The sequence below is a fragment of the Dama dama genome, chromosome 7, assembly GCF_033118175.1.
Source record: "Dama dama isolate Ldn47 chromosome 7, ASM3311817v1, whole genome shotgun sequence".
Classification (NCBI taxonomy): domain Eukaryota; kingdom Metazoa; phylum Chordata; class Mammalia; order Artiodactyla; family Cervidae; genus Dama; species Dama dama.
In genome coordinates this window covers 3346193-3369472 of record NC_083687.1, presented here as the reverse complement: position 1 = coordinate 3369472, position 23280 = coordinate 3346193, and the positions used below count along the sequence as shown (strand labels likewise).

At 37.8% G+C, this 23280-nt stretch overlaps 1 protein-coding gene across 1 annotated transcript in view; it reads left to right on the top strand.

Annotated features, from left to right (window-relative positions):
• KHDRBS2 (KH RNA binding domain containing, signal transduction associated 2) overlaps positions 1–23280 on the top strand; it is a 640575-nt gene that overhangs the window by 592203 nt on the left and 25092 nt on the right. Inside the window, exon 8 of the mRNA XM_061146045.1 lies at positions 20566–20624. Within this exon, the coding sequence (XP_061002028.1) occupies positions 20566–20624 (59 nt within the window). The remainder of the gene's footprint in view (positions 1–20565; positions 20625–23280) is intronic.

The window sequence follows — 23280 nt, the reverse complement described above, 5'->3', positions numbered from 1 at the left end:
TTCTCTGGCCACTCCTTTGACCACTTTAACTATGATTTTATTGCATATTTGAATACTTGATGTAACTCTCCCAGCTTTAGTCTTTTCTCTTTGGCACTTATGACTATTAAACTTTTTTAATTCTCAACTCTGTGAGGGTAGGAATCTTTGTCTATTTTGTTCACTGATATAGTCCTTAGTACTTAGAATGGTGCCTGGTTACATAATCAGTCAGTCAGTCAGTCAGTTCACTCACTCAGTCATGTCTGACTCTCCGCGACCCCATGAATTGCAGCACGCCAGGCCTCCCTATCCATCACAAACTCCCGGAGTTTACTCAAACTCATGCCCATCGAGTCAGTGATGCCATCCAGCCATCTCGTCTTCTGTCGTCCCCTTCTCCTCCTGCCCCCAATCCCTCCCAGCATCAGGGTCTTTTCCAATGAGTCAACTTTTCCCATGAGGTGGCCAAAGTACTGGAGTTTCAGCTTCAACATCAGTCCTTCCAATGAACACCCAGGACTGATCTCCTTGAGGATGGACTGGTTGGATCTCCTTGCAGTCCAAGGGACTCTCAGGAGTCTTCTCCAACACCACAGTTCAAAAGCATCAATTTTTCAGTGCTCAGCTTTCTTCACAGTCCAACTCTCACATCCATACATGACCACTGGAAAAACCATAGCCTTGACCAGACGGACCTTTATTGGCAAAATAATGTGTCTACTTTTTAATATGCTATCTAGTTCCGTTTCCTTCCAAGGAGTAAGTGTCTTTTAATTTCATGGCTGCAGTCACCATCTGCAGTGATTTTGGAGCCCCAAAAAATAAAGTCTGTCACTGTTTCCACTGCCTCCCCAGCTATTTCCCATGAGGTGATGGGACCATGTGCCATGATCTTCGTTTTCTGAATGTTGAGCTTTAAGCCAACTTTTTCACTCTCCTCTTTCACTTTTATCAAGAGACTTTTTAGCTCCTCTTCACTCTCTGCCATAAGGGTGCTATCATCTGCATATCTGAAGTTGTTGATATTTCTCCCAGCAATCTTGATTCCAGCTTGTGCTTCTTCTAGCCTAGCATTTCTCATTATGTACTCTGCATATAAGTTAAATAAACAGAGTGACAATATACAACCTTGAGGTATACCTTTTCCTATTTTGAACCAGCATGTTGTTCCATGTCCAGTTCTAACTGTTGCTTCCTGACCTGCATACAGGTTTCTCAAGAGGTGTGTGAGATGGTCTGGTATTCCCATCTCTTTCAGAATTTTCCACAGTTTATTGTGATCCACATAGTCGAAGGCTTTGGTGTAGTCAATAAAGCAGAAATAGATGTTTTCCTGGAACTCTCTTGCTTTTTCGATGATCCAGCGGATATGGGCAATTTGACCTCTGGTTCCTCTGCCTTTTCTAAATCCAGCTTGAACATCTGGAAGTTCACAGTTCACATATTGCTGAATCCTGGCTTGGAGAATTTTGAGCATTACTTTACTAGCGTGTGAGATGAGTGCAATTGTGTGGTAGTTTGAGCATTCTTTGGCATTGCCTTTCTTAGGGATTGGAATGAAAACTGACCTTTTCCAGTCCTGTGGCCACTGCTGAGTTTTCCAAATTTGCTGGCATATTGAGTGCAGCACTTTCACAGCATCATCTTTCAGGATTTGAAATAGCTCAACTGGAATTCCATCACATCCACTAGCTTTGTTTATAGTGATGCTTCCTAAAGCCCACTTGACTTCACATTCTAGGATGTCTGGCTCTAGGTGAGTGATCACACCATTGTGATCATCTGGGTCGTGAAGATCTTTTTTGTACAGTTCTTCTGTGTATTCTTGCCACCTCTTCTTAATATCTTCTGCTTCTGTTAGGTCCATACCATTTCTGTCCTTTATCGAACCCATCTTTGCCTGAAATGTTCCCTTGATATCTCTAATTTTATTCAAGAGATCTCTAGTCTTGCCCATTCTGTTGTTTTCCTCTATTTCTTTGCATTGAGTGCTGAGGAAGGCTTTCTTATCTCTCCTGGCTATTCTTTGGAACTCTGCATTCATATGGGAGTATCTTTCCTTTTCTCCTTTGCTTTTTGCTTCTCTTCTTTTCACAGCTATTTGTAAGGCCTCTGCAGACAACCATTTTGCCTCTTAGTATTTGTTTTCCATGGGGATGGTCTTGATCCCTGTCTCCTGGTACATAAGAGGTTCTCAATAAATTTTGTCAGAAAAATGAAGAGAAAGTAGGTTGGAAATATCCACAATATTCATCTATTTATACTTCTTGTACACATGGGATAAGTCACTTCAGTTCTGTCAGACTGTTTTCAACTCTATGGACGGTAGCCCTCTGCCCATGGAATTCTCCAAGCAAGAATACTGGCATGGATTTCCATTTCCTCCTCCAGGGTATCTTCTTGACCCAGGGAGTGAACCCACATAACTTATATCCACTGCATTAACAGGTGAATTCTTTACTGTTAATGCCATCTGGAGATCCAGCCAGTTCATCCTAAAGGAGATCGGTCCTGGGTGGTCATTGGAAGGACTGATGTTGAAGCTGAAACTCCAATACTCTGGCCACCTGATGCAAAGAGCTTACTCATTTGAAAAGACCCTGATGCTGGGAAAGATTGAGGGCCGGAGGAGAAGGGAACGACAGAGGATGAGTTGGTTGGATGGCATCACCGACTCAATGGACACAGGTTTAGGTGGACTCCAGGAGTTGGTGATGGACAGGGAGGACTGGTGTTCTGTGGTTCATGGGGTTGTAAAGAGTTGGACACAACAGAGTGACTGAACTGAACTGAGTGCCATCTGGAAAGCCCATACTTCCTTGTAGTACTTACATTTATTATTCCAATATATCTAAGTAATATGTTAATATAACTCCTCTTTGTATTCTCAGGATGATTCAGCTGTTCAGTAAATATTTATTGAATTATATCGTATAGTTAAAATTTTGTAGGTAGGTTCTCAGTAGTAAAGAATCTGCCTGCCAGTGTAGGAGATGCAGGAGATGTGGGTTTGATCCCTGGGTCAGAAAGACCCCCTGGAGGAGGGCATGGCAACCCACTCTAGTATTCTTGCCTGGAAAACCCCATGGACAGAGGAGTCTGGCAGGCTACAGTGCATTGAAAGCAAAGTTTTGACCCTCAATCCCATGAGGAATTGAAAAGGAGAATAATAAACTCAAAACCTCTATACTTTAAAACCCCAGGTTCAAACTGCCTGCAATGGTTTAAAGGTATCTTATCTAATTTCCTTAACCTGTGTGCTATTCTTTTGTAGGTGAATAGAATCTTTTATTCTGCTACATAGAAGTTTTCTAAGTAAGCACCAAATCCACTTTTCCTGATACAAACCTCCTGAAGCCTTTAGGTAGATAAATAGATGGATATTTAGATGTGGCTCAAATGCCCAGTCATGACTGACTCTGCGATCCCTTGGACTGTAGCCCACTAGGCTCCTCTGTTAATTGAATTCTCCCTGCAAGAATACTGGAGTGGGTTGCCATTTCCTCCTCCAGGGGATCTTCCCCATCCAGGGATTGAAACTGTGTCTCTAACTTCTGCATTGGTAGGCAGATTCTTTACCACTAACACCACCTGGGAAAGATAGATAAATAGATAACTCTTGAAGTTATGTCAAATAAGGATCAAAGAAATTGGTAAAAAAATAAAAATAAAGAAAGAAATTGGAGACCTTGCTCTAAATAGAACTGAATGCTAAGAATTCAGTGGAGTAAGATAGCATTAGATGCTCCCAGTAGAAAGGGGAGTCAAGGGATGAATACACGGGCAGTGAGGGATGTAACCAATGCAATGGATTGTTGGATGATAACTACATTAGAAGTTAGCTGTTTAAACTGAAATTAACATAAAACTCATCAGTTCCAAGACATCAATTTACTCAGTTGGCCAACATTTCTTGACCATTTACTGTATGTCAGGCACTGGGTTACTCCCAGTAAATATATGATGGTCCAAATAGCCCTGAATATTATAAATCAAGTTTTATTTGGAAAGACAGATAAATAATTACTGGCACACAAAAAAGTGAAATTAAAAAATGACAGTGATATATGTGAGAGGTGAACAGAGTTGTTGGAACACATCATAGGGTTATTTGGAATCTGAGGTTTCCTAGAGGAGGAAATAGTTGAGCAGGATATTAAGAGGGTTTTGAGAATTTTGTGCGCTTGGGTCAGGCCCTTTGTCTTGATCATAGTTGGGATTTTTTGTTTTTTTGTTTTTTGTTTTTTGTTTTTGAGGAGGAGGACAGGTAAATGCAGAGGGATTCTTGCAACTCATATGATCTTCCTAATCACAGTTAAGTCAAGATCAAAATGTCACTAGGTAAATTATTTTCCATCTTTTTGTCTAGTACTATATAGATAAGTTGACAATGATTGTTTAAATAGATATAATGGACTACATGAAATATAGGTTGTCCACTGAATTCTGTCATCAGATACACCAAGGTTCAATCCCAGTTTTACCACCAGAGACCTGTTTAGCTTAGGACAAGTAACTTAATCAGATAAACCTAGATTATCTATTCTGTATTTTGCTCAATACAACTAACTCAGAAATTGTTGTGATGATTAAATATGACAATTCTAACTTAGCAAAGTTTGGTACGTATTAAGTGTGGCAAAAGTATTAAATGTATGTTTTTATGGTTATTATAGTTATTATGACCTCTTGGAAGGAAGGGTAGGAGAAGAATTTCAAAAAGATAAACAATCTAATTTCTTGTTTAAGGCCCCTTTCCATTTTAAATCTCTCGGTTCTAAAAATCAGGTGGTGAAACTGGTTAGGACATAGAAAAGAAGATTTAAATCAATTAGGAAATAATGTGATAGATATCGATTCTGTCTTTCACTGCAAATGTTATTAAAAATATTAGCAAAATAGAATTAAACAAAATCATGGTAGTTTACAACCCATGCATTTGCGTTTGGGCCTCCAAAATATCTGGCTTAATATATGTATCAGTCTCAGGATCCATCAAATCTTCTAAAATGTTTTTTAAAATGCTGAGTCAGGTTAACCTGGAATTAACCTCTTTTCATGCCTTTTAATATCTGTAAAGTTGTAAGGGGGAAAAAGCTAGATGTGTAGCAATTCAAACTGCAGTTATTGAATGTGCCATCTAATGAAATGAAATAGCTGTGAATTATCTTCAAACAATTTATCCTACTATGTGAATTTTCTCACGTGTTTTAACAAAAATCCCAAGCTCATAAAGAAAATAGAGACGGAAAAAGACAAGGGAGAAAGCAGTTGTGAAGAAAAATATTCATCGTACAGGTATTCATTTTTCCAGTAAATATTTGCATACCTACTATATGATTGATATTGTGGCTGGTAATGAAGATACAAGAAGAAGAATGAAAGACACCACCAACAGAGGGATTTGCTTAAAACAAGAAATGCTTATGTTTGCCCCCTTTTTAAATCATTCCTTGTTTTCAATGCTTCCTAAGATAACATCCAAACTCCTTACCATGATAAATAAAGGTCCTTCAAGACGTGGCCCCTGCCTCCTTTTGCACCCTGTCTAACTCACACCCACCTGCACCTGCTCTGGAGGAGTAGCTGCCCAGGCCATGCTTTTAGTCACCTATGAACTTTGCTTGGTGCTGGTGACTTGCCCTTAAGTCTTCTTCACTCCATTTTCATTTGAGTACTTAATTTCTTCTTCTTTTCAGAGTTTCATCATTTGATGAAAGAAAAACCAATAAGTCACTCCTTAGCATTTGCTTAGTGGCTTTTCTGTGAGACTGTGATTTCCATAAGGGCTTTTCCAGTGCCACTTGTTTCATTTTTAGTGTTTTACAAAATAGACTGAATGTATCTATATGGAACTGCTATGTTTTATAATGGTTATTGTACTGTTACATGTATAGGCAAAGATAATGAAAATTAAAGAATACCAGATCACCTTATTCTTTAATTACTTGCCCCCTGAGAAACCTGTATGCAGGTCAAGAAGCAACAGTTAGAACCAGACATGGAACAATGGATTGGTAAATTGGGAAAGGAGTACGCCAAGGCAGTATATTGTCACCATGTTTATTTAACTTCTATGCAGAGTACATCATGTGAAATGCTGGGCTGGATGAAGCATAAGCTGGAATTAAGATTTCCAGGAGAAATATCAATAACCTCATATATTCAGGTGACACCACCCTTATGGCAGAAAGTGAAGAGGAACTAAATAACCTCCTGATGAACGTTAAAGAGAAAAATGAAAGGGCTGACTTAAAACTAAACATTCAAGAAAGTAAGATCATGTCATCCAATCCCATCACTTCATGGCAAATAGACGGGGAAACAATGGAAGCAGTGACAGACTTTATTTTCTTGGACTCCAAAATCACAGCAGATGGTGACTGCATCTATGAAATTAAAAAATGCTTCCTCCTTGTAAGAAAACCTATGACCAACCTAGACAGAATTTTAAAAAGCAGAAAAATTATTTTGCTGATAAAGGTTCCTCTAGTCAAAGCTATGGTTTTTCCAGTAGTCATGTATGGGTGTGAGAATGGGACCATAAAGAAGGCTGAGCACCAAAGAATTGATGCTTTTGAACTGTGATGTTGGAGAAGACTCTTGAGAGTCCCTTGGATTGCAAGGAGATCAACCCAATCAATCTTAAAAGAAATCAATCCTGAATATTTGTTGGAAGGACTGATGCTGAAACGGAAACTCCAATACTTTGGCCACCTGATGTGAAGAACTGACTCATTGGATAAGACCCTGACTCTGGGAAAGATTGAAGGCAGGAGGAGAAGGGGACAACAGAGGACAACATGGTTGGATGACATCACTGACTCAATGGACATGTGTTTGAGCAAGCTCCAGGAGATGGGAAACCTGGTGTGCTGTATTCCATGGGATTGCAAAGAGTTGGAAATGACTGGGTGATTAAACAACATAGAATATATTGAGTGCTGAGAGAAGGGAAAAAATGCAGCTCATTTCCATGGGAAAGTAAATTTTGTTATAGAAATGATGTCAAAATGGAAATTATTTCTAAGAATTTATTTGCAAATAGGTCACATTCTCTAATGTAAGCATAAAGTTGATCCTATTGGCAGTGTTAACCTTCAGTGTTGGAGGTTAATAGGAGATTACTGCCAAAGGAAGACCTGGGAACAGCTATGAGAATTACCAAGTAACATCACAGGAACATGATGTTGAAGGAAGCTGTGGAGTCTTGAGCTACTTGGTGAAGGGTCTTTAATGTGTCTGTCCCACCAGTGTTTGGTTAATGCCCTGGATGACACTGAGAAATGTTGTGGTTGGTGGCAAGAACAGATTCATAAACCCGTGTGCCTTACCCATTAATCTACACACTAGATTCACGAGCTTTGTAAATAACACTTGTATGAAGCTTATTAAAATTAACAGAAGGGCTTGATCATCATGTAAATGGATTAGAAATAAAAGAACTAACAATTTTCGATTTGAAGGTGGGGGTTGGGCTGAAAATGTATCTCTACTTAACAGTTATCTCTGGAAATACAGTGTAAATGCACAATACAACAAAATTTCAGGGTAAATACTGAAGAAACAAATATTAAGAGAGCCCACTTAAGCACTTAAGCACTAAGAACAGTTGGATAGTTATGAATCATTCATATTAATACATTTATTAAATCCCTTTATCCTTTCATCTGAAATATTATTTTGTAAGTTTTACTTCTCTTCAATTCAGAAACTAGTAAAGTTTTAGTTGAAACTCATAGTCATCTATGTTTTCTACTTTTATGCCCCAAAATCTACAGCTTAGTCAAGAATTAGCAAAATGTTGGAATACACACAAGGCATAAACCAAATGAATTTAAAACTATGAATGTGAAAGCTTTAATCTTATGAGGCCACAACAATCTCTGGTGTATCTGTAGAGTATTTCATCATCTCTGATTTTTTTTTTTATATTCTACCAAAGTACATAGTTTAAAAAGTTAAGTTGCTCTTTATCAAATTGCATCCTCTATTCCTCCCAACTTTACAGGTCTAGTTTGTTTGATTATATGAACACAAACCTATAGAACAGAGATCTCATTTTTGTTACTGCCAATGTCTCTATTCAAAATAATTGAATGTCTAAAAACTTGTTTACAAGCTTGGTTAGTCTCACTGACCTGTGAACAGGTTTATCCAGCACCCGTGCAGGTGCTCTGGCCCCAAGAACATGAGCCCTGAGTGCTGGATGAGAAGCTCTATGGGAGCGGCAGTTTCATCATGGCACAGGTGGGCCAGTAAGAACTTGCCTCAAAAACTAGCTTGATTATAGTGAAGCTTTTCTTAGAAACTAAAGTTTATCTTATTATTTTTCTATTGTGTTAATTTCCATTTAATTAGTTGTCTTAATAAACTGCTAAATTAAGGTAAAATGCTTCTCTACCCATACACACACACACACAAAAAAAAACCCTGAAATTTTCCATCTCTGATTTTTTGTTTTACAGTCAACCATTAATTAACTAATCTGGTATTTCTTCCTGTCAGAAATTGTATGTACTTTTTTCTAAATATGTATTAGTGTCTAACTCTTGATGTCAAAAAGCCAAAATGTTGTATAGAAATTTTTTATGAGTAACTAGACATGGATTAATGCATTGATGCAGGTAATGTGTTCTATCATGATTTTACATACATACCAGCTACTAGGAAAATTATATCTGCTCTAACCACTGGAGTAATTCAGTTTCAAGTTTCAAAACACCAATAATTATCCTAATTTTAATTAACACTTCTCTAGTTGTAACAGTGTGTTTACAAACTTTGATTGCTACATTTTCTGAAATATAAGGTGGAATAATAATGTCCATTCAAAGTAAATAATCATATTGTGCTTGAATTCATTTGTCCACTTTAAACTTGTATGTAACATATTTAAACAACATGATATATTAAAACAAATATAACACAATATAACTTTCTGAAATAATGAAATGCAAAGAATAGAGCCAATAGCATAGCTTACTGTTTCTAACCAAATCGTATATGTATTTAAAACTGATTGAAAAATAACATAACATTGTAAAAATTACAAATGCATCAGTTACAATATTTTTAAACTTTTAATCTGAATTTCATTCATGAAAATAAATGATTATTTTTCTTTTTATTATTGAATTATATTTGTCTTAAATGTTATGTTAGTTTCAGTTTATGTATGGCATAGTCATTCAATATCTTTATAAATTATACTCCATTTAAAGTTGCTATAAAATATTGACTGTATTCCCTGTGCTGAACACTACATCCTTGTGACTGATGTGTTTTATACTTATTTTACACCCGTTTGCGCTTCTTAATCCCCTTCACTGATTTTGCACAAGCCTCTGCTCTTCTGCCTTCTGGTAGCCACTAGTTTGTCCTTTGTATCTGTGAGCCCATTCCCTTTTTGTTATGTTTGCCTTTTTGTTTTAGATTCAACATATAAATGAAAACATACAGTATTTGTCCTTCTCTTTCTGACTTACTTATATGATAATCTCTAGTGGCATCTGTGTTGCTGCAAATGGCATTATGTTATTCTTTATTGGGACTGAGTATTATTTCATTGTATATATGTACCACATCCTTTTTGTCCATTCATTTGTTGATGGACATTTAGGTTGCTTCCATGTCCTGGCTATTGTAACTATGGGTTCTATTGTTTTTTTTCTTCTTTACTGTTTCCATTGCTACTGATATAAGTAGACATCACTTCTAAAGCATATGCAAAGTTTTCTAAAGATATTTTTGCCAAATGTTTTATGATTTTGAATTCTTTTATTTAATCATTTATTCATTCAGCAAATATTTTCTGAATACCTGTTCATCTTCAAGGAGTTTCTTTAATTGCCAACTCTATCATTTGGGATATGGGCTAAGCTTCTATTATAAGAAGATCCACAATTCAGTTGTCCATACAAGAGAAACATTTATCTCCCTCACACATATTAAAGCATGGCAAGTAGGTGGGCTTTGCTTCATGACACCATTCGGGGCTCCAGGCAAGTGGGATGCCACCTGTCTTAGATCAGGCTGCTGTACATGATACCATAGATTGGGGGTCTTATAAACAATAGAAATTTATTTTTTTGCAGTTCTGGAGACAGTATATCCCAGATCAGAATATCAGCAGAGTTGGGTTCTGATGAAGCCTTCTTCTGGGTTGCAGACTGCTGTATCCTTGTATCTTCACATGGAGGAAAGAAAGCAAGCGAGCTCTCTGGGGCTTCACCTTTTTAAAGGCACTAATCCCACTCATAGGGCTCTGTTGGTCCTTTATTGAACCGGAACTAGGTGGTCCGGAGTCGACTATGAGAGAGTGAAAGGAGAAAAGAGGCTAATATTCCCTGGGTTATGCAGCCGGCTTTCACGCTCCGGGCAATCAGCCAGAAATAAAGATATATATATATATATAAATATATATTTATATATAAATAAAATACAGATAAATAAAATAAAGATATATATATGGGGGGGGGGGGACCCAAGCACTGATTGAGCAAAGGTGTTTTAATCATCATGGTGTGGGTATATATACTGTCTTACAAGGTAGTTATTCTCAGCAAAGATAAAGATTAAAATTCCAGACTTACAAAACATAAGGCGATCCCTATTAAAGAGAGAGAGCTGTAAACAATCACTTTTTACCATATGATTCATAAGAAGGAAGAGGGTACTTATCACCATATTGAAAAACTAGCCAAGGACATGCTTGAATTCCTCAGCCACAGGGAAGGTGTGCCTCTCCTCTTAATTCCTGAATATTCAGGAATTAATAAGGGCCAGAGGATTCCTGACAGATCTAAAACAACACACAGGAAGCCTCCTATTAAATGCTTCCTGACAATGCCCCCTATTTTATTATATTTGTGAAAAAGGTACTGACCAAATGAGTTTGGTTAGTATAAATCAACCTCATAGACAGGCGACGAAAAAACAACAAATACAATTATCAAGACAATCACCAAATTTACAGTTTCAGACCTGATGCTGTGGGTAATACTTTGAAACCATCTTCTTGGATCTAGCCCAGATAATTCGTTCAGCTGAAGTTTCCAAATTAGTGGAAGAGGGCAGACATTTAGGAAAAGTTCAAAGATTTTCTTTTGCAGTAATTGTACATTCAGAGAATCATTATCATGTAAAGGAAATTTGATTTGCTCGCAGTTGTAGGCACTATGATTGAATTCAACAGGAGTAACACAAAACTGGCAATTAATACAAGTTACAGATTAAATTGTAAGTGGGACACAGGCCTGTATAAAATATGACTGATTATAGCCAAAGAAATAGTTACTATGACCATGGCTGGCCCCTGTGAAATGTCCGGTCTGAGCCCCAAGCTCTTCCGGGATCATCTTGCTCTTGCTGGCAGCAGGTTTCCAAATGTCCCATTGTTCAGGCCCAATGTGTTTATGGAGGACGATTCAAGGAGGAGGAGGAGGCCAGCCAAGAAGTCCGTTGTCATGGTAATGTTTCAACGTGGTGTTAGTAACCTTTTACATAATGTTTTTTGTTCTTTCCCTAACTCTTTCCCTAAAGTTTCAGTAGTAAACATGGTTCACAGACAGAAAGGACAGCAATGTCTGAAAGTCTTCTTTTGGAGGCAGGACAAAAACCCAAGTTTGTTGGCTGACGTTTAGTTTATGCATAATTCCGCTGGGCCCATACACAAAGGAAGGACTTCATAGCCTAAAGAAATGTTAATTAGTTTTTCTTTCTTCCCAGGGTGTGAGGGTTCCAGGGAGGGGGCATATGGGTGGAGTCATTGGTTGATACTATTGGTCTTTTCTCCCTCTATTTTACCACCTGTAATAAAGGGGGGTTGGGAAAGTAAGCCCAGTTAAGTTTGGGAGGCACAGGCTATCAGGAAAATGTATTCAGGACTCCAAGGCATTCCCTGTTGAGAGATCAAATTTTCAGCTTTTTTTTTTTTTTTTTTTTTTTTTTCATTTATTTTTATTAGTTGGAGGCTAATTACTTTACAATATTGTAGTGAGTTTTGTCATACATTGACATGAATCAGCCATGGATTTACATGTATTCCCCATCCCGATCCCCCCTCCCACCTCCCTCTCTACCCAATCCCTCTGAGTCTTCCCAGTGCACCAGGCCTGAGCACTTGTCTCATGCATCCAACCTGGGCTGGTGATCTGTTTCATCCTAAATAATATACATGTTTTGAAGCTGTTCTCTCGAAGCATCCCTCCCTCGCCTTCTCCCACAGAGTCCAAAAGTCTGCTATCCAACAGTCTACAGCAATAAATGCTGCAGAGGGTGTGGGGTAAAGGCAACCCTCTTACACTGTTGGTGGGAATGCAAACTAGTACAGCCGCTATGGAGAACAGTGTGGAGATTTCTTTAAAAAATGGCAATAGAACTGCCGTATGACCCAGCAATACCACTTCTGGGCATACACACCGAGGAAACCAGATGTGAAAGAGACACGTGCACCCCAATGTTCATCGCAGCACTGTTTATAATAGCCAGGACATGGAAGCAGCCTAGATGCCCATCAGCAGACGAATGGATAAGGAAGCTGTGGTACATATACACCATGGAATATTACTCAGCCATAAAAAAGAATTCATTTGAATCAGTTCTAATGAGATAGATGAAACTGGAGCCTATTATACAGAGTGAAGTAAGCCAGAAAGATAAAGAACATTACAGCATACTAACACATATATATGGAATTTAGAAAGATGGTAATGATAACCCTATATGCAAAACAGAAAAAGAGACACAGAAATTTTCAGCTTTATTAGTAAGGGTTTTTATCTGTCCTCAAGAGGGGAGGTCATACGGTTGATGCCACCAAGGGCGGTGCTCTCTGGAGATCTTTAGAGCCGCCATGGCCTGTATTGGAATTTCTTCCTCCCGGGGTTCTTGTTGTTTTCTCTCCATTTTGAATGTCGGGGGCTCCCTTGGGTCAAATTTTCCAAGGAAAAACTTTGTTGGAGCCATCTGGGGAAATAAAAGCATATCCCTTTCCCTGTAAGATTGATTTCCCAGATTTCTGTTGATTATTGAACCCGTCTTGGTACCAAATGGGCAGAGGAAGAGAAGTGTCCTTCAATTCCTTGAAATATCTTTCTGCTCTTGTTAAAATATTTCCCTGTGGTAGGTTTAAAAAATTTAAAACAAATAAAGCTGTATTAACAATAGTTATAGGTTTAGAAAATATGTTGGAATCTAGTAAAGTCTGCTTTGGATAAGGCAGACAGTAGTGTACCTGTGTATTCCCCCTTCTTTAGTTTTTTTTTTTTTTTTTTTTTTTTAATTTGTAACTTTAGTGTGTGATGTATTCGTTCAACTATGACTTGTTTCTGTGGATTATAAGGAATACCTGTAATATGTTTAATAGAAAAAGATTGTAAAAATCCTTTAAAGTGTCTAGAAATATAGGCAGGGCCATTTTCTGTTTTAATAGAACTGGGAGTTTATGGTGGAGGTTCCTATATTTTTTAATACAAAAACTAAATATATAGAATCAGAGACTATATTAATGGGGTAAAGATGTAGGCAAATAACTTGAATAAGAGCACATAATTCATTCTGCTGAGCACAATGAAATTTAGTATAAAAGACTTTATGTTTTTTAAAAGTCCAAAAAAATGCTTTGGCGTTTTTAGTCCGATCTATATAAAAGATGGATTTGATGAAGGACAGAAATGTTATGGACCTAACAGAAGCAGATGATATTGAGAAGAGGTGGCGAGAATACACAGAAGAACCATACAAAAAAGATCTTTGTGACCCAGATAATCACGATGGTGTGATCACTCACCTAGAGCCAGACATCCTGGAATGTGAAGTCAAGTGGGCCTTAGAAAGCATCACTATGAACAAAGCTAGTGGAGGTGCTGGAATTCCAGTTGAGCTATTTCACATCCTGAAAGATGATACTGTGAAAGTGCTGCATGCAATATGCCAACAAATGTGGAAAACTCAGCAGTGGCCACAGGACTGGTAAAGATCAGTTTTCATGCCAATCCCAAAGAAAGGCAATCCCAAAGAATGCTCAAACTACTGCACAATTGCACTCATCTCACACTCTAGTAAAGTAATGCTCAAAATTCTCCAAGCCAGGCTTCAGCAATACGTGAACCATGAACTTCCAGATGTTCAAGCTGGTTTTAGAAAAGGCAGAGGAACCAGAGATCAAATTGCCAACATATGCTGGATCATTGAAAAAGCAAGAGAGTTCCAGAAAAACGTCTATTTCTGGTTTATTGACTATGCCAAAGCCTTTGACTGTGTGGATCACAAGAAACTGGAAAATTCTGAAAGAGATGGGAATACCAGACTACCTGACCTACCTCTTGAGAAACCTGTAGACAGGTCAGGAAGCAACAGTTAGAACTGGATATGGAACAACATGCTGGTTCCAAATAGGAAAAGGAGTACGTCAAGGCTGTATATTGTCACCCTGCTTATTTAACTTACATGCAGAGTACATCCTGAGAAACGCTGGCCTGGAAGAAGCACAAGCTGGAATCAAGATTGCCGGGAGAAATATCAATAACCTCAAATATGCAGATGACACCACCCTTATGGGAGAAAGTGAAGGGGAACTAAAAAGCCTCTTGATGAAACTGAAAGAGGAGAGTGAAAAAGATTGCTAAAAGCTCAACATTCAGAAAACTAAGCTCATGGCATTTGGTCCCATCACTTCATGGGAAATAGATGGGGAGACAGTGGAAACAGTGTCAGAATATTTTTTTTGGGGGGGGGGGGGCTCCAAAATCACTGCAGATGGTGACTGCAGCCATGAAATTCAAAGATGCTTATTCCTTGGAAGGAAAGTTGTGCCCAATCTAGATAGCATATTAAAAAGCAGAGATATTACTTTGCCAACAAAGGTCCATCTGGTCAAGGCTATTGTTTTCCCAGTGGATATGTATGGACGTTAGAGTTGGACTGTGAAGAAAGCTGAGCACCGAAGAATTGATGCTTTTGAACTGTGGCGTTGGCAAAGACTCTTGAGAGTCCCTTGGACTGCAAGGAGATCCAACCAGTCCATCCTCAAGGAGATCAGTCCTGGGTGTTCATTGGAAGGACTGATGCTGAAGCTGAAACTCCAGTACTTTGGCCACCTCATGGGAAAAGTTGACTCATTGGAAAAGACCCTGATGCTGGGAGGGATTGGGGGCAGGAGGAGAAGGGGACGACAGAGGATGAGATGGCTGGATGGCATCACCGACTCGATGGGCATGAGTTTGAGTAAACTCCGGGAGTTTGTGATGGACAGGGAGGCCTGTCATGCTGCGATTCATGAGGTCACAAAGAGTCGGACACGACTGAGCAACTGAATTGAACTGAACTTTAAGTGAAACCAGGTGTCATTATGGCAACACAGTATTCTAAGAGAAACCTCCTTTTAAATTGTATAGAGAAGGAAAAAAAAAGAAATATCACTCGTTTGTTTCCTCCTGCCGCTTAAGAGAGATAAAAACTTCTGACACTTGCGGCCTATTTTCTCGATTTGGAGACCCCTGGCCTTCCTGCCTGTTAGGTCAAACTAGATCAGCCAAGTAAAAAATCGAAGGTTTGTGGGGGCAGGGGCCCAAAAAGTCCAGTAGGTATTCTAGAGGGGACTGCTTGAGGGTAAAGGAGAAAGTCATTTAGGACTGGTATATTGACGGCAGCACTGCCGGATGTTGAGGGTTTGAGGGGAAAGGTGGAATTTGCCGCTGGTTTTTGTTAAAGGGAACCTCGGGGGAGGGGAGGCTCCTGCTTGGAGTTTCCTGGAATAGGTTTCCCTTTAGTATCAAATTTAGATTTACACTCTTTGGCCCAATGCGTTTCCTCTGTAGCAATGAGGGCAGATATTTGGAGGTTTCTTATTAGCTTTCTTAGGACAGTCCCTTTTTAAATGGTTTTTATCTCCACATGTAAAGCATACTTCATTTTCTTTTTTTAAGGCAGCAATCATTGTTTCAGCCAGAATTTACATCTTTTGAGTTTTTTATCTTATATGGCGACAAGCTGTCAAATAATCAAAAATAGTCCCTGTCTCACAAATTGGAGCTATAGCCTTTTGAGATACTTAATTTGCAATTTCATAAGCAAGTAATTTTTTTTTTAGTTGTCTTTTAGCTTTTTTCTTTTTTTTTCAAATACAGTATGGAAAATAGCAGTTTCTAGTGACTTTGGGATTTGTGCCCACTGGCAGGGAAGAAGTGCTTGGAGCAACTGGGGAAGGATTATTAGGAAAATTCTGAAAGTAAAGTAGAAAAGTGAGGGTGCTTTCTAGCCGATTGACCCATGTCTTAGTACTTACCGGCCTCAATAGGCCCTGGGGGTCACTCCGTCCGAATCCAGATGGAGCCCCCAGTGTACCAGAGTTCGTTTCTGGGTGCCACTTGTTGGTCCTTTATTGGACCAGAACCTGGTGGTGCAGAGTCGACAATGAGAGAGTGAAAGAAGGAAAGAGGCTAATATTCCCTGGGTTATGCAGCTGGCATATATATATATATGTATATATATATATATATATAGAGAGAGAGAGAGAGAGAGAGAGAGAGAGAGAAAGAAAGAGAGGAAGGAAGACACTGGTGGAGACAAGCTCTGATGGAGCAAAGGTGTTTTAATCAACATGGTGTGGGCATATATACTGTCTTACAAGGTAGTTATTCTCAGCAAAGATAAAGATTAAAATTCCAGACTTACAAAACATAAGGTGATCCCTATTAAAGAGAGAGAACTGTAAACAATCACTTTTTACCATATGGTTCATAAGAAGAACGAGGGTACTTATCACCATATTGAAAAACTAACGAAAGACATGCCTGAATTCCTCAGCCTCGGGAAAAACGTGCCTCTCCTCTTAATTCCTGAATATTCAGGAATTAATAAGGGCCAAAGGATTCCTGACAGATCCAAAACAGCACACAGGAAGCCTCTTGTAAAATGCTTCCTGACAGGTCTCCACCCTCATAATCTAATTTAATACCCAAAAGTTTCACCTCCTAATACCACCACAATAGGAATTGAGATTTCAACAAATAAATTTTGGAAAATACTAAGATTCCATCCAACACTGTTAACATGTCTTCCAAAGTGGCTCCAGTAATTGACGTTTGCAGCCAGTTACATGAAAGTTGAAAATAAGTAGAGAACAATAAATTTAATTTTATGAAAATCATGAAGAACTTTTACACATAACTTCACTCATGGCCACACTCAAATGAAAGGAAGAGTAGAAAATATAGTCTTGAGATTGTCAGTATTTCTTATTGAAAGAAGAGCCAAATGGATTTTTAAACAGGTTGAAGTCTTCTTTGCCCAGCCCTCTCATCCAAACATAAATGAATACTCATATTCTCATTAAAACAAACATAAGAACCTTCTGCCTAAAGGAGAAAATCCATGTTCAATTCCAATTACTGCAACCAGCTCAAAATCTAGACTCTGGGAAGATTAGGTCTGATATGGTTCTTTGAAGCCTCAAAACCTATAAAATGATAGACAAAATATCTTTCTTGTTCTTGACCTTCTTCCCCATACAAAATATGCAATATAAAGTAGTATAAAAGGAACAAAATAACTACAGTAGAAAGTTCCTTTGGGAAACACTCATAAGCAATAATTATTACAAAATCCTCCTTAACAGATTAAAAGGCATCTAAGCATCAGCATTGAAATACATTTTTTTTTTTTGTGAGTGCCTCTGGAAATCTTTGTTCTCTTTTCTGGAAGTTACACCGGATTTATTGGAAGGTCCTTCCTTATCATAAAGCAGAGCATGCCATTATCGGGCTTCTCAATGTTTGCCACATGCTTCCTGCCAGTGTACATTTAGAGATTCAAGGGTTGTTCCTGGGATTGTATATGATAGCAAAGTCTAATGGAAAGATATGAGGGCATCTTGGAACAGCACTCATTATCTCTTGCTATTGAAATACAAAAACAGTTGACTTCTCTAATCCTGTTAAGTTCTAAATTTCTGAACCCTATCCCATTTTTAAATTATTTTAATAGAGCTAACATAAAACAGGCAGAGATAAATTCTCTTAGCAAATCTCTATTCACTTCTGATTTTTCTGAAAAAATGGCCCATTCTTATTTGAGCTCATAACTTCTTTAAACATTTTTAGAAAGCAGCAAAGATTACCGATAGTTGGGCTTTCTCTAGTTTTTCCTCATAATGCTGAAATATATATGCTTATAGCCTGCCATTCAGGTTTTAGTGGTAATGGTATAACATGGGCCATCAGCTTTCTATCAAACAGTACTTTTTTCTTACACTGTCTGCTCTTCCAGTGATCTAATAGTCCATATTTGAGATTTTTTTTTCTTGTGACAATCCCTGAGGTAGGCAGTGATTTACAGTAAGTCTGCTTCTATGTGATCATTTAGAGTCAAGTTCCTTGTATGCTGCAGTGCAAGACTTCCTAGGTATTAACTTTATTTCCATGGTGAATACTAGATCATCATTTTTAGTGCATTCTACCATCTGAGGAGGTGACTCTGCACAATTCCAAGATGAGGAGCTTGCTCTTCATTTGGAAATGACCTCAAAGTTGACACCCTTACCTCTGTGCATATCCCGTGTCTCCTGACACAGTCACAAGGGCACATCTTGCTTCTAGGTTGGTTAGGAGTGTATTTCATTCACTATGTGGTCATTTGTTCATGTAAAATATGTTCTTATGGAAGCAATGAGAAGTAATATTTGGATAAGCAAAAGCATGAATTCTGTAAGAGTCCATTATGATTGTTATCTATTATTCTCCCATTATTTTGCATTATCCATTATTTTCAACTTCCCAGTTGGTGCTAGTGGTAAAGAACCCATCTGCCAATGCAGGAGACATAAGAGACATGGGTTTGATCCCTGGGTTGGAAAGATCCCCTGGAATAGGGCATGGTAACCCTCTCCACTATTCTTGCCAGGAGAATCCCATGGACAGAGGGGTTAGACAAAGGTCTGAGTTCTGAAAGTTAAAATTCCCTCTTTGTGTAAATGTGTCTTTTATGTTAGACAATGACTCAGGTTCTTGTCATGGTCTCTCTTACTCATGTTCCTTTTCCATTCTTAGCTTGGTCAATTAAAATTAAACTGAAATCCATTCAAAAACAAAATAACACCACTAGACAGTCATGACTGCCACTTCTTGATAATCCTGGAAATCAATGTAACAACTCTCAGGACTTTGCTACACATATGTGTGGGTTCTCAATTGGGTTACATTACACTAAAAGGAATAATTCATTTTAGTGTAATGTATCTGGAAAAGAAAAAGATAACTTCATCTTCATTGCCAGGATAATTATATACAAACTCTCTAAGAAAAAACTTATGGTAATAAGTTTTCTCTGCATCCTTCTAAGACTTGAAATTGTAGAAATCGAAGCCTAGTGGCTGGATCAATTATCCTGGCAGTGAAGATGAAGTTATCTTTTTCTTTTCCAGATACATTACACTAAAATGAATTATTCCTTATCAATTGCTTCCCAGAAATATAAAATTGGCAGAATTTCCATCTATCTTTCTTTTCACCTCTAATATACAGACTTTTCTTTTTCCCTTTCATTCCTTACTATCAATGAAATCTCAAGTATTTTATAAAATAAGGCCTATGGGATTGTCTTGAGGGATAAAGACAACCAAATAATTTTAGGTCTTCCTGTCTTCCTTCCAACCTCACCGTTTGGCCATTTATCACACACCCTCAACCCTTATACAATTTGGTATCTGATATTAAGCCCTTTTCTTGTCACCCTTTTATATACTTGAAAAGGATTCATAATTGTGATATAATTTATAAATGTATACATAAATTTATATATGTGAATATACATATAAACTTAAATATTCATATAAACTTTATGTACATAAGCATAAATTTATTCAGGCAGAGATCTTTAGATGAAGGAGCTGGAGTGGAAAAGTATAGTGTACCACAAATATTGTGGATTCTTAAGTAAAATACACATTAATTATCCAAATATTAAGCTAAGTTTAAATAATTTCCACTTTTTGTATAGTATTTTTTAAAATGATAACTTGGTTATATTAGGCTAGACATCTAGCAAAATATTAAGTGAGAGGAAATAGCTTATGTAACTGAGAAACCTATGGACCTATGCTGTGAAAAAGTTGGAGGGGAGTATAACTTCAGTGTATGAAAATGAAGATGAAATTGATGTATATTTCTTAAGTTAATTGCATTAAAGGTTACACACAATTGACCAGATTGTCATCTTGTGTAGCACTTTTTCTTGGAAATAGACCTTTCATAATTCTCCTCTTGAAGTCTCATACTTGTATTTTAGAAGAAATTTGATTTATATAAGTGGAGGATAGAGATTTTTAAAAAATACTAATGTGAGATGAGAAAATTATAGCACTCTTTGTCAATAACCAGTATTGTTCTTACTGAATATTCTTGTTAGAATTTTATTATTCAGTGAATATTATTCTGTTATTATTTATGTTCAAATATGTGTTTTATGTCTAGAGATTCTTGGGATAATACCTCAGTACACATTTTGATTTCAAATTCCATATAAGTTTTGAGGTTGATTCCTCTCAAATACAGTAACATTGATTACTGTCTAAATCTATTGCAGTGTTCCTGAATACTATGACTATGGTCATGGAGTAAGTGAGGATGCCTATGACAGCTATGGTAAGACCTTTTCTTTACTAAAACTGAAATCAAAACATTCATCAGTCACTGACAACTCAGAAATTACCTCTATCTTTCTAACCCCAGTTTTTTTTAGAAGTCCAGGTCACATTGATTTATGTAATTACAGGGTGAGATTTTACCTAGAGAGCCAGAAAATTGAACAGATTAATTTTGATCACAATTTCAAGAGCAATTAATCACAATCATAGATAATTTTCAACAGCAACAATGAACATTCTGGGTAGTGTCTTTCTTAAATGTTTCACTGTTTCCATTGTCTGACTCATTGATATGACAGCAATGTTGTGGCTTTCTGTTATCATAAAGATCATTAGAATAATACACAGTTAAAAGATTTCTAAACTTTTTAAGGAAATAAATTGTAACTTTCAAGTTATTTTTATTGCATGTAGTTCCTGAAAGTGCCAAATAATGATTGATTCATAAGAATTAATAGTCAGTAAGCATATCAGTGTATAAATTAATTTCAAAACTACATAATTTAATTTAAAACCCATTTAAAGGTAATTGTTCTTCAACTCAATAATATTATTGAGTGCCTATGATATATCAGTACAGTACATTACTTTAGAAGTATAGTTTCTGGTTCCTGAAAATATATGTGCAGTATCACCAGCTGACTGCCTTGAAAAATAACATTCATTTAAATGTTCCCAGTCCTCAGTTCAGTTCAGTTCAGTCACTCAGTCGTGTCCGACTCTTTACGACCCCATGAATCGCAGCATACCAGGCCTCCCTGTCCATCACCAACTCCCAGAGTTTACTCAAACTCATGTCCATCGAGTCGGTGATGCCATCCAGCCATCTCATCCTCTGTCGTCCCCTTCTCCTCCTGCCCCCAATCCCTCCCAGCATCAGGGTCTTTTCAAAAGAGTCAAGTCTTCGCATGAGGTAGCCAAAGTATTGGAGTTTCAGCTTCAGCATCAGTCCTTCCAATGAACACCCAGGACTGATCTCCTTGAGGATGGACTGGTTGGATCTCCTTGCAGTCCAAGGGACTCTCAAGAGTCTTCGCCAACACCACAGTTCAAAAGCATCAATTGTTCGGTGCTCAGCTTCCTTCACAGTCCAACTCTCACATCCATACATGACCACTGGCAAAACCATAGCCTTCACTAGATGCACCTTGGTTGACAAAGTAATGTCTCTGCTTTTTAATATGCCATCTAGGTTGGTCATAACTTTCCTTCCAAGGAGTAAGTGTCTTTTAATTTCATGGCTGCAATCACCATCTGCAGTGATTTTGGAGCCCAATAAAATAAAGTCTGACACTATTTCCACTGTCTCCCCATCTATTTCCCATGAAGTGATGGGACCAAATGCCATGATCTTAGTTTTCTGAATGTTGAGCTTTTAGCAATCTTTTTCACTCTCCTCTTTCAGTTTCATCAAGAGGCTTTTTAGTTCCCCTTCACTTTCTCCCATAAGGGTGGTGTCATCTGCATATTTGAGGTTATTGATATTTCTCCTGGCAACCTTGATTCCAGCTTGTGCTTCTTCCAGCCCAGCGTTTCTCATGATGTACTCTGCATGTAAGTTAAATAAGCAGGGTGACAATATACAGCCTTGATGTACTCCTTTTCCTATTTGGAACCAGCATGTTGTTCCATGTCCAGTTCTAACTGTTGCTTCCTGACCTGTCTACAGGTTTCTCAAGAGGTAGGTCAGGCAGTCTGGTATTCCCATCTCTTTCAGAATTTTCCAGTTTCTTGTGATCCACACAGTCAAAGGCTTTGGCATAATCAATAAAGCAGAAATAGACGTTTTTCTGGAACTCTCTTGCTTTTTCAATGATCCAGCGGATATTGGTAATTTGATCTCTGGTTCCTCTGCCTTTTCTAAAACCAGCTTGAACATCTGGAAGTTCATGGTTCACGTATTGCTGAAGCCTGACTTGGAGAATTTTAAGCATTACTTTACTAGAGTGTGAGATGAGTGCAATTGAGCAGTAGTTTAGATTTTTATTAAAATAATATGAAGGCCAATCTGTTCCTCTTTAGGAGGAGCAGTAAAGGAGATAATGAATGTGGCCTGCATTTGGGGCTCCATGTAATGAAGGTATAGTGCTCCATTGGGACAGGGAAGGAAAGGTTCAGACATTGATGCCTCCTCAGAACAGAGGCATCAAATCAACCCACTTCTCTGGTGACTATCATGAGGCCGATTCAGAAACAGGAGCCGCCATCATAATGATTGCTATCCAAAAGTTGAGTTTGTCCTTTGAGCACAAAGTTATTGTCAGGCTTTAGGACTATGATGGTATACACAATAGATATTGTCCCTCCCTGGTTCTTACTGTCTACTTTTGAGAAACATATTCCTCCATTTAAAAATTGTGCCAGGCTATAAATCATGTGATGAAGTAGAAGACCACAAACCATTGCTCATGCAACAAGTACTTATTTAATGGCTAACACATGCAAGCCATTCATCTCAATCCTGGAGATACTTTACTGAACAATCTCTTAAAGCTTACATTCTAATCAGAAGATACATTATTATTTATGAAACACTTTTTCAAGTGGAACTTTTATTTGTAAAATACAGTCATTGCTTTTCACATGTGGCACATAAATTTGAGGAAGAATCATCACCTGTGAGATTTACTTTACAAAATTATATGCTCTGAAGA